Here is a 12,656-nt window from a genome sequence, read left to right on the forward strand (position 1 = left end):
TTATACCAGTAACTTTAGTGAGTTACATACACTGCATGCTCTGTGGTTTTGTTTTATAGTGGGCATGAGATAGTAATTGCTGTGCAGCTCCTCTCCACGTTCTGTGGCTTATACACACACTCTTACATTTTGTTGTGTTTTTTTGCAGCAGTGATGCTGCAGGGTATTTTCAGTGTTAGCTCCACGTTCATCCATGCTTTAATCAGAGTCACAGTTTAAGTGCAGGTGAGAAAAATGTATGACAATAAGAATGTTATTGTGAACTTTTGGATCAGACATGGTGTAAACAAAACAAACCAAACCAAACTTAAAAGCAAAGTTGAACAGCAATATTATTACCTAAAGCTGCTCTTGTTAACATCCTTTGCAGTTTACTGATTAACTTCTGGCTGGTTCAACTATTACCTACAGTACTTGCTCTAGTGGTGCACACTCACTGTTCTTCTGTGTGATGAGGAATTATTAGCAGCTTTCAAGTTTACCTTCAAATAAAGCAGTAGCAAATGTGGCTAAACTGGTAACTTCTTGAAAACATGTCTGATCTCTTGTGTTTGGTGAGTACATTGATCTAATGATTGATAGAAATGATGGCAAAATCTACAAAAATAAAACTTCTAATAAACAGAGTTTTCCTTTCAGAGGAAAGACAAAAGTGGTGCAACATCACCTTACATTCAAGAAAACAAGCAGAAGAGGGAAGAAAAATGGAACAACTACTTCAGCAATGAGAGAATTAATATCGTAATATCTCCTTGTGCATCTGGAGATATCTGGATCTGTTGGGCTCCAACAAGAGCCACATTTGTTTTGTTTAAAGGGTAAATGAAGTATAATTATCGACGTATTTTGACCTTTGCATTTGGTCCAGCAGGATGATTTTTTCTGTCTGTGTTGCTGCGTCACAGTTGAATGACTAAACAGGAAAGTCGGCTTTAAGCTCTGTGTTATTGACGGTCTGCTGCTGATGTTGTGTTCTCTTACTTCTCACGGTTGAAGATCATGAACTCTTGCTGCACCACTTCAAGGCACTCCTGTAGATAGTCATTCTCCTGCAGGCAGTCAACAGACAAAACATCCTACTCATCATCCACATCATCAACATCCTCCACATCAACATCATTTTCATGAGGAATTACAGAAAAAAAAACTTAATGTCATCTTTAATCAGTCACTGCCTGACCTCTGTGGTGAAAATGTCTTTTTTTCATTCCCCCCCCCCCCCCCCCCCCCCCCCCCGGTTGATCTTTTTAAAACAAGTCATGAATTGTTTGTGAGCTCTCCTCAAATTGGATGTTTGGCCTGAGACAAAAATAGAAGCTCATATTTCCGAAAGCACTTGGGGCCATGACAACACCACTGAAGGCTTCATAATTTAATAATCTTGGTAATAACGCAGTATGAGCACACACAAGCTACACACACACACACAGGCTCAAAGTCTCATAACCCTGCCATCGTTAGAGGTACACACTCCTTCCACACGCTGATCAGTGCTGATAACATGTGACACACACACACACACACACGCACACACACACACACACACACACAGGACTGACGTTAATAACACTGATGTCATGATGACTGTCTGATGGGAACAGGCTGTTTCTCATAAATACAGAGAGGATATCTCTTGTCTCTGGTAAATAATGTCTCAATCAAACACAAGAACAGGGCAGAAGAGACAAAGAGACCCTAATACTAACAGTATGATCCTGGTTTAAGCACATACAGGATAAATCAGGACAGGTTTCATCATGTATTAATAATTTCATTAACTTCTCCACAAAAATGTAGATGATTTCTAATGATAACCTGTCTATTAAAGCAGGCTATGTGACTTTTGAAAGAAGAAATAACACATTTTTTCTTTTAAAAATGAAAAGTTGAATTCAGAGGCAATAAAACACACTCACTCACTTCAATACACTCAATGCCAATGTTAGCAAGTTTTAGGTATATATTGCTGTGTAACAGACCTTACTGGGTCAGTTTACTGACTTAGTGACTCTTTTCCATTGGTGCTACTGTTAAAGTGGGTTATATTTAAACATATACAGTATACATATATAAAGTTGGATTAATATTTAGGATAACTGCAAAATTTTCAATTGTAAGGAATAGATTGAGATATTGGGAAACATGCTCATTCGAGTTAGATGCGAAGAACGATACCAGATGTGAGATAACCTGCTAAATATGAAGATACAGTTAGCCGCAGGTTAGCTTCTCTTAGCATAAAGACTGGAAACAGGGGAGAAGGGTTGAAAAGGGCCTGGCTCTGTCCAAAGGTAACAAAATGACCTTTTTCTACAGTGCTACCAGCAACTCTAAAACTCACTTACACATAGTATCTTGTTTGTTTAATCTGTACAAAAAACTAAGTGTGAAAACAGCAAATAATCCCTCGGCTAAACTAAGCTAACTTGCAACTGCCTCCAGGTTCATATGTACCGATCAAACTACTTTAATCTCAAAATCCTTCTCTTTTGATATAATCATATTTCCTTGTGTTCTGAGTGGAGTAAACAGGAGTAAAATATAGAGAGATTATTGGCTGTTTGGGAAGGTATCAAATCTAAAAAGATCACAATAGCCTACCGCTAATCAGGCTGTATGATGCATGATGCCTGCGGCTAATATGTTTGTACAATGAGTCTTTTTCTGCTCAATAGGACAATGTTATTCATTTTGCCTTGAGAGCTGAGAGTTGAGATGATTCCCAACAACAAAAAAAAAGATGAGATTTGGACTGTCGCCATTCTAAAAATATGCAGTTCTGACAGGAACTGACAGACTAGAGACCGAGGTAAACCTGATGAGCTGCATTGTTATCCCAGGCGGACTGGTCCTGCCTCTTCATGTATACAGTGCCTATGGGCAAGTAATTTACCATGTCAAAATCCCATGCAGCATACTGCATGCAGAAATAGTTTGTTCTCATCTGTGTGCTAGTGTCCTCATTTGCTTTTACCACCTACATAGTGAAAATAATAAGGCTAAAAGGATCACATTAACAGCTAAACAAAAAATCATAGAATTGTTTAATGGCAAACAGCCTTTTTAATGTGAAGAAGGCTAAAAATAACCTTTTCCATCATCAAAGGGAATAAAAGCCTTTTAACAGATTCGGTAACATCTTGAATTCCACCTTCACGCTCACAGCTCCTAAACAGGGAGCCTCCTCCTCAATGGAACATATTATTTAACATATTATTTTTAATGCTGAAGTTCTGCAGTGTTTCAGTATTTCATCTCCCACATCTAAAACTCAAGTATGAAAGACAGTGAGGATTATGTGACACTCTCTTTTTAAATATCCTTAAGGAGAAACACACATCTACACACAAAGTGCATAACAGCTGCAGCTTTGGCTTTTAAGATGTGATTTGTTTGTGGGTCTAGGATACAGTATCTTCAACATGGTTTGCAAATCCACAACTCTGCAAATTGTAAAACACATGCAAAAGTGAAAACACAATGAACAGAGATGCAACAAAAGAAATGTTTTAGTGTTTGTGGCATTTCCTTGAAGGTACCCTGTGGAATTTCTGACCTCTAGCAGTGCTGCGTAGTAAATTCTTTATGAGTGGGTCCCTGTTTTGTTTGTCTTGTGTATGCCTACAAGGACACATGGGTGACGTTATACACAGTTATACAAACCATTATGGTTCCACATTATTCCACTGATGTATAGGTGACTATAATGCGCCAAGATGTGCAGCAAATCGCCACAAAGGCAGGGAAGAGGAAGACAGCAAGCTGGTAAACATGGATGTAAAAGATGCAGGATTTAACATACCTTAAAATCAGCTTTGCAAATGTTTAAGGAGGAAGGAAATTTGTTTAAAACGTTTCTTAGACCTCAAGGATACACGCAATGAGTTCTGGTGACAAACACTAAATGTAAACAGGACTTTTGTTTGTCTACAAGAAAAATTCCACAGGGCAGCTTTAATACTTGTGCTTTTGCTTTTGTATGTGTTTTGTCCTTAGAGGCCTCCTGGTCTGACAAAACAGACAATTTCATCTTTCATCATCTTAGACATAATACTGACCAAATAGCTCTTGAGAACATGTTTTCAGGGCCTTTAAGGTAATTGGAGAAGATGGACCCTGCAGCCATCTCTGTGTGATTGATCAGCCTGTGTAGACGATATCACTCACAGACTGTGAATCCTTGCTGTTGTCTCGAGACCGGTTCTTGGCCAGCCTCTTCTTCTTCTTGTGAAGGGGACGCGACTCCAGGATCATCTCCTCCAGTTCAAAGGTGGGGTCGCAGTGGAGGCGACCTTTCTGCAGGAGGAAGACACACAGGAGATAATTAGAAGAACAAACACACACACACACAGGATCATAAATCAGCTGCGGTACACAGCTACATACACTGCATAACACACATGGATGCGCTCACATGCACATGAGAATGTACAGTTAAGTGCATGTGCAAACACACTATAGAGGAAGCTGCATTCAGTTTCCTTTGCATTATTTAGTTGCTACACATGCTCATTATGATCAGCAAACATGAAGGAGTGCCTGTGTGTGCTTTTAAGTGTTTATCGTATGTGTGCGTTTCTTGATATCTGATTACTTCATACTAACATTAGGAACAAATCCGGCCTCCATCTTCTTCTCGTACACGGCGTCCCAGTTGACGTCAGCGAGGTAGGGAGATGTCTGCATGTCAGACAAGCTGGAGAAACGATGCTCTGGGTTCACTGTCAGTAGCTGGAGGAAAAGAACACACACACACACACACACACACATACAATGTCACCTACTTCTTGTCACCTTCCAAGTAGCAATATCACCTTCACAACTTCTCTCCTCGCTCACAGCCAGGCTGTTCTCTCAGCGAGGTGAAATAAACTCGACAAATTGTGGGTGAAAATTAAAAAAAAAAAAAAATCGATCAGATGGTTTCTCTCCTTTTTATCGTGCGGTTTGAAAGAGCAGTTCACTAAAAAGATGTGTTGCCAGCATGTGTGGCAGCTGGGGTAGCTGAAGTGAACATAACAAGGAGCCGAAAATATCCGGTTAAATTTGTACCACTTCCTGGTCTCCCTCAAATAATCCTACCTTAAAAACTTCTATATCTGATATTCCATATTCCTAGTTATAATCACTGCAACTCCTTTCTATGACTATTATCTAGTGTTATTTTTACTATTATTATTATGGATGCATTTTCACAACAGTTTCAACTAGCAAAACTCTACTATATGCTGTATTTTGGCCAAAAATAGTTAGCAGTTGTGTTGCAATGCTGCTCACCAGAGGAATGTTAAAATAGGAAGAAAAGCTTGCAAACACATGTTGCACTGATCCAGTGGCCTGTGAACTTAAACTGAAACCTGTGCTAATATGAGGTGTCTGTATTCTGCTCACTATGCTTGTGTTTTGCACTTTGTATGTCAGGGCAGTATTTTGTGTATAAAGGTAAGAATGTAGCAGGAATTTACAAAAAAAGTGTAATTATGTTGCCACCAAACTTCAACAAGAAGAGGACAGAGACATTTAAGCCCTTGCTGATGTACAAACCAACAGGGGGCACTGTTAATCAAATCAGCTATTCATCAGGTTTGAATCTAAATTGTTGCAGTGATCCAGACACATGCATGTTGCACATTAGTTTGATTGCGTCTTCCGGAGATGAAAGAAAAACTGCTGCTGATACAGTTGTTTTTAATGGAATACCATCTGTTTCATGTTGCACCTCGGGGTAAACGTTGGAAATGATAATAGGATGTGGCTTTTGTTGTCATGTTAACGCTCCTCCTGGGCTTTATTTTCTTCCTTTGGTCACAGGCTGATTCGGTTTCCTCCTGAAGGGCCGGTTAGGTTTGTCTCGCTAGAGTCCAGACACGGTAATCGATCAGCAGCAGAGCGGAAGAGATCAACGCTTCGTCCAGAACACTCAGTCGCTCAGACACAGAGCACATGCACGCACTCATGCTCACACTTGCACTCTGCCAAAAAAATATCCTTCTTAACAAGCCGTGGTTTTTCATAGTCTTGTCTTAAAAGGACTAAAGATATACTGCCAGAGGGGATGAGATAAACTGTTTCCTGCACAGTTTCACTTGTTCAAATGACAACATGTTGGCACACAGCTACTATTGTTATTGTAGGGAGAAAATGACTCTTGATTCAACAAAGTGTTGAACAGATTTATTTCCATTTCCCATTTGACGCAAAGGGAATTAACTCATCCAACTGGCAGACTTCACTTGTAAGAAAAGCACGTTTTGAGCCTCAATATGAGGTTAAATGACTTGTTATGATGAATATCGTCAGCAGTACACACACACACACACACACACACACACACAGTTTCTTCTCTAACCCACTTGCGCCATTTCTGTGCTTCCAACCCTCAGAATCCCATCTGTCGTTTTTCTTCTCCTTTGCCCTGAGGGTCTCAGCTCATCCTCCCTCCCTCCAGCTCCAGACCTCCCTACCTGCATCCTCCGGTCCTGTGGCTTCAGTGCCTTTTTACCTCAATATGGACCCTCTATCACCCCTATATCCCTGCCCTTTTTCCTTCCTGACAGGGTCACGTTCAAGTCACTTTGATTTCACTTAATCAGAAATGTAATGTAAAACAGGAAATACTGTAATCTGCATCCCTTCATTATTTCATTCATTCATCTGTTCATATTTATTGACAGTATGTTCAGGATTTTACCGAGCAACATTTAAGACTTTGAAAATGATTTTGAATGATATTTGGAATAAAATAAGTCAAGATTAGCCACTTAACTACAGTAACAACATGGACATCAGAAGGAAATGTATATCTAATGAAAGTAGATCATAACATTTCTTACCGCTACCACACACTTCCACAAATCAAGAAGGTGTTGGATGCAGAAGTCAAAGCATCCACATAAAATAAGTGGCCAGGGTAGTAAAAAAGGAAAATGTTCAGGGACACATCCGATTGTGTTCATTAAATCTAAGCGGTTTTCCTTGATCTAAGAGACAGCTGCCATTTGTATTGATGATGTAAAAGAACATCAAAATCACTAACCTCTACCACTGCCCCGAAATTCAAGAGTTTCATCTCTCAGTGGGTTTTAAACTTTGAAGTAAATCCAACTACATAACTCACTGAGCTGATGGTAAATTATGTCCCGCTCACCTTCCTCATGAGGGAAACTAGGTCCTTGGGCCATGCTGGGCTGTACTGGACACTGACTGTACTGAAGAGCTGAATCAGAGACTCCACTGAGTTACTGGCATGGATGTCATAGGGTCTCTGGTAGGAAGAAACAATGAAAAAAGGAAAAATGGGGAAATGAAGGTAAAGAGAAGTGGATGAATGCAGGAAAGTTCAGTTTTGCAACCTAATAACATAAAAACTCAGTCATGCCTTACCCATCCACGCAGCACTTCGAAGACCGTCACCCCTAGTGACCACCAGTCTACTTCAAAGGCGTAGCCTGTCCCTCCACTTACAAAGGACTGGAAGATCTCTGGGGCTGAAAGCACAAGCAGAGAATCACTTCAGAAGAAGAAAAAGCTTCTCAAACCACTGGATATACATGCAGCATGTCTCTGCAAAATACCAACAGAAAGTGATCATTTTACAGAAGATGTAGTTATGCCATCACAAGACAAGACAGAACACTTTTTGCATTTTTGCCTCAGCTTTTCATAAATAAACACGAGATCTGTAATTTCTATCATCTAATTCACACAAGTATCTCTTTAGTGATGAACGTGTTAAAAAAAAGTGTTCAGAAATCAGCAGAAATCTGAGTCTACCACCTTCTGGCAGCAGTGTCTAATTTGCACAAAGCGTGTATCAACTACAAGCTTGTCACATGCTTACAATTAAATCTGTGTGCTTTGTGACATCCTACTGAGGTTGTTAGCTATCTAACAAAGAGGGAAACCGTCAGTTTGTTCCAATTAACTGGAGTGTCTCTGTTCAAGGTACATCTGAGCATTTTAGGTTACAGACTAGAGGCAAAACAAGACAGTTTCCTACATTACTGAGCTGCCCTGTGCTCAAAATACAATAACCCTTTCTTGTAGCCCTCTTCTTCTTGCCAATGAGTGTTTATTTGCCTGAAGCAATCAGACCTCCATGATGGCACCAGCAATGGGTGATAAGGTTGTGATGCAACTGCAAAGCAAAATTACCCATGTAGGGCTTGGTTCCAGCTAAGGCCGTGGCTCTCTCTCCATCCTTTATTATTGTTGCTATGTTGAAGTCCGTCAGGTGAGCGTGACCTGAGGAGAAACAACCAGAAAATCCATCAAAACTGGTTTTAAATATACAAATTTTTGAAATATTTCAGCAAGGACAAAACAGTTTGACATTTCAGTAAACTGGACCAGTGTGTCCTTGTGGTTTTGTGTGTCACACACTGTCGGACACACATTCTTGACTCCTCTGACCTTGTTACCGTTGTGACTCATTAGTAGCCTGCAGGGTCATTTTTGTGTGTCCTGCTTGTCACGATGGACCCACTGTTGTCTGTACAGTACGCTGTGTAGCTAAAAGGTTTTCACACTCATTCCCAGTTCTCCTGATACTGTCAAAAAGTGGATCAACACTTACTGACTGTACTAACATTTCAGGGCTTAAACTGAAGAAAAAACACATATGTCTTAAGGACATATTTGAAAGTTACTTCACTTGTCAAGAAGGTTAAAACAAATACAAATGCACTAATACACAAACCAAACAGTTCACATCCTTACCTTGCTCATCCAACAGGATATTGTCTGGCTTGACATCTCTAAAAGAGACAAACACAAATCGCAAAAGAATTGTCACATAAATAAGCTTAATGCATGAATGCAGCGTCATTTTATGTGATTCATAAACACATACAGTACTACTGAAATGTTGCTGTTAGTGCAAGTGTCTCCTAAATGACAGTATTTCTGTGTCTCTCAGTGAAATCAGAGCACAGTGTGTCTAGTCATCATAGTCTATGGTCATGTGGGAAACACAGGGATTAGATGTGTACAGTATGTGTGGATGTGAAAGTTTGTAGGAGGTGTTTGGAGGCTGATGTAAGTGTGAATTACATGTTGGTGCAACATGTTAAGTGTGTGTGTATGTGTGTGTGTGTCAATGACAAGGAGACAACTCTCCTTCCCTGCATTTCAAACGTTGCCAGAGCGCATGAGAACACAACCATCACCCTGGAGGCTCTCGCAGGTTTGTGCGTGCATGCTTATTACACCGGGCACCCATGTAGCGGACACATTCAGGCACGCTCTCACACCCGCGCACTCACACATCTCGACATTTCCCAGCCCCTCCAAGCCCTCCACAGGCAATTAACGGAGTGTGCACAGCTTATTTAATTATGCCGCACGTCACGCTGGTGTGGAGAACACACGCGGTCCTCAGAGAGCATCTACACACCCCACAGGACGCATGTGTTCGCTGTGGCTATGCAACACTAAGCTGATGCTAATATCATCTGCCAAAACTCTTGGAGGGGAGTGGTGGAGGTGGAGGTGGAGGTGGAGGTAGGGGGGAAGGGGGGAAGGGGGTGGGGACTGATCCAGCAGAACAAGCCTGGAGGGGAATACATACATGTTCACAGGAGGAATCCTGATTCCAGTGCCAGCTACAGCAACGTGCTATTTTGTTTGATGTACAAAATTCACTCAACATTTGATTCATTTTGCAGCGAGCCCAGAAACACTAATCCAACTTGAAACAGCATGGGAAGTGAATCTCATTTTGTACAGGAACAAACATCCAGTGTGAGATGACCTAACAAATGGAGCTTTTAACATGTTGAAAGTATGATGAAGAGAAGAGAAGAGGAGAGAAGAGAAGAAGGGGGACTCCACTTCCCTTACTTCCCTTCTTCTCATAGGACTAATTTTACCTTCTTGGGCATGGTGGCAGCTGACTGTTGCTAGGAGACCAGAGACCCTTCTTCCCTCAGTTGGTGCAACAAAATAATTGTATAGTATTCTCCTGTCAAAAACTTACAGGGTGGAACAAAATTGTAGAGCTGTGGACGGCCATGGATACCCAGGGATTGGATTACGGCTCTGAGAGCAGACACAATTGTGTCAAAGGCAAAACAGCTGATGTGAAGGAGAGGGAGAAAAAAAAAGCACAGATAAACAGTTTTTGTCACCTCTTTCTATTGGCAGTTTTGAAATGTACATCATGGACGTAATTGCCAACTACAACGGGACAAAAAGACTCTGGCTACATGTCATGTAGTGAAATGAGGGAGCATGACTGACTCTACTACATAGCATCACACACACACACACACCTGGACTGTTATATAATATATATATTTAAGTAATGAAGATTATGCTGTGATATGTGATTCTGCATCACATGAAGGGGCACACAGCTTCCTGTAAATACAATAATTTGTATATTCTGTATATGATGCACACATGTGACTCATGTGCTAATGTTTGAATCAGGCTTTTACATTAAGTTAAGGAATAGTACTACATTTTGAGAAATTCACTGTCTTGCTGAGAGTTAGATGAGAAGATCAATACCACTAACCATCAAGCAGAGTCTTAATGGAGTCTTGTCATCACTGTGAGTTTGCCAGGCAACCAGTGGAGACTCCAGGAAGTCACTGCTCCTCTGCCAAAAAAGTAGTCCCGCACATAACCCCCTCCAAAACACCACAAAGTGTCATTAGGGGCGTTTTTATCCACCTGTTTTTATTTGTTGAGCTTGAGCTTGCCCTCTTCTTCTGCGATGATTTAATGACTGGAAAAGTAGCACCACCAGCTGTTTATATTGGTTAGAATTACGTTACATTTGGATGGAAAGCTAGCAATTTTTACACAGGTTTTTATATGGACAAAACAAACATCATATAATGTGTTAATAGTGAGCTTCAGAGGTGGTGGTAGGTGAATTTTTTTTTAAAACTTTTGGACAGAGTCAGGATAGATGTTTCCTTCTGTTTCCAGTTCAGACATATACTAAGCTAAGCTAACCCACTGCTGGCTCCAGCTTTATATTGAACAGCCAAATATGATATTAATATCAGTCTTCTAATGTAACTCCTGGCAAGAAAGTAAATAAGCGTAATTCCCAAAATGTGAAACTGTTCTTTTAACACTTCTGCTATGTCTCTCTCATCTAACTGCTTGTTTTTATTCTGTAAAACACTTACATTCTTTTAGTTTTATTATGGTAAATGTGAGGGTAAATAGAAAAACACAGGTATGCTTCATTGTGACAGACCTGCAAGACTGCACAACCATATACACACACACTCACACTGACAGACAGTATACTGTTGTTTTAAGGAAGAAGTGTAGCCCAAATGAGGTTTTGAACACGGTTCAAACTGTTTTTTTCAGCCATCTGTGGCACTAAATCTGCAGTCTGCAGGGATCCGGCTCTTTCACTTACTGGACTGCACAGACACTTACTGCTGCACTCAGCATATTGTACAAAAAGATGTGGACAGCGAGTCCACTCTAGTTATAGATGATGGATGGTAACAATTACAGGAACATACATAAGAGCTATCTTAAGACATGTGAAATATTGCAAATAAAAAAGGGATGTACTCAATGAAAAAGCCTCAAGACAGCCTGCTTGCATAATACTCTTTTCGCTTATGCGGTGGTATATATTTTGTCTGATAATTTTATGCTCCACTATAATTCATCTCACTCTTACAAGAGATTCAATCATGTTCAGTTGTCTGAATAGAGGATAGCAAACTAACTCTTCTTCATACTGTCTATGGATACAACATAAGTCATGACTGGTGCATAATAGAGAAAACGTTTGTAGAGAAAAGCATACACCTTGCAGTAAAAATGAAAACATGACTAACACTTTCTACCATATTTTCTAGGGAGCTGCGGGGCACCATGCTTTCCTCTGGAAGAATAATGTATCAGCTGACAGGACATGATCCTAACCGTAAGGTGGAAGTGGAAGCAGGTCAGATTTGTCAACAGGACGTGATAAGAGTGGGTGTAAGAATATACATATACATCTATATATACTGAGACATTTGAGTCATGTTTACAGCCCAGAGAACTACATATGAAGCTAGTTAGAAAGGCACTGTGACTTTGTGATTCCGACAAACTAAAAGGGCTTACATAAGGGAAATATATTGTTGCAGCATTCCCTCTGGAATAAAAAGGAGTAAAATGCATGATGTAAAGGCAAGATTCTTGACTTTTACTAAAATTCAGTTTGGGGTTTGACTTCCAGTCTGAAGAGTAAATGAATTACATTCTTCAATCACCAATAATATTGCTGAAAGCTGGGGGAGCAGAACTTTATTTATCAGTGGCAGGCACCATGAACAAAACCTCTTGAATACTAAAAGTTACAGATACAACCTTGAAGCGATCTTCAGAATTTCAGGAGAAATTCAAGGCTTTGAACTGAGGCTATCTGATGAAACAAAATATAATGATGTAACAGGCTGACACTGGTGCATCAGATGTTTTTGGAAAGTATTGTAAGTAATGTGGGTATAAACACTTTAATGGGTGTATTTGAGTTGAATGTGTCGGTCTCTCTTTGAACTGCTGTTTTGCAGATTGGATCAAAACAGTTCAGCTGATCCAGAAAATTAGACATCTGCTCCCACATTAGGAGTGTCATTGTGTTTAATGTCATTCATTCAAGTCATTTTATTCAGTGTGATACTTGA

At 40.2% G+C, this 12,656-nt stretch overlaps 1 protein-coding gene across 3 annotated transcripts in view; it reads right to left on the reverse strand.

Annotated features, from left to right (window-relative positions):
• LOC137196677 (serine/threonine-protein kinase 32C-like) overlaps positions 1 to 12,656 on the reverse strand; it is a 75,453-nt gene that overhangs the window by 4,929 nt on the left and 57,868 nt on the right. For 2 of the 3 annotated variants that reach the window (XM_067609442.1, XM_067609443.1), the window contains 7 exons: positions 8,719 to 8,756; positions 8,155 to 8,244; positions 7,384 to 7,487; positions 7,148 to 7,264; positions 4,606 to 4,731; positions 4,168 to 4,296; positions 982 to 1,049 (listed from right to left, as the gene is read on the reverse strand). In XM_067609442.1, coding sequence (XP_067465543.1) covers positions 982 to 1,049; positions 4,168 to 4,296; positions 4,606 to 4,731; positions 7,148 to 7,264; positions 7,384 to 7,487; positions 8,155 to 8,244; positions 8,719 to 8,756 — 672 coding nt within the window. Of the gene's footprint in view, positions 1 to 981; positions 1,050 to 4,167; positions 4,297 to 4,605; positions 4,732 to 7,147; positions 7,265 to 7,383; positions 7,488 to 8,154; positions 8,245 to 8,412; positions 8,550 to 8,718; positions 8,757 to 12,656 lie in introns of those variants that run through there. The other variant, XR_010931298.1, reaches the window with a different exon arrangement.

Source organism: Thunnus thynnus, chromosome 14 (genome assembly GCF_963924715.1).
Source record: "Thunnus thynnus chromosome 14, fThuThy2.1, whole genome shotgun sequence".
Classification (NCBI taxonomy): Eukaryota; Metazoa; Chordata; class Actinopteri; order Scombriformes; family Scombridae; genus Thunnus; species Thunnus thynnus.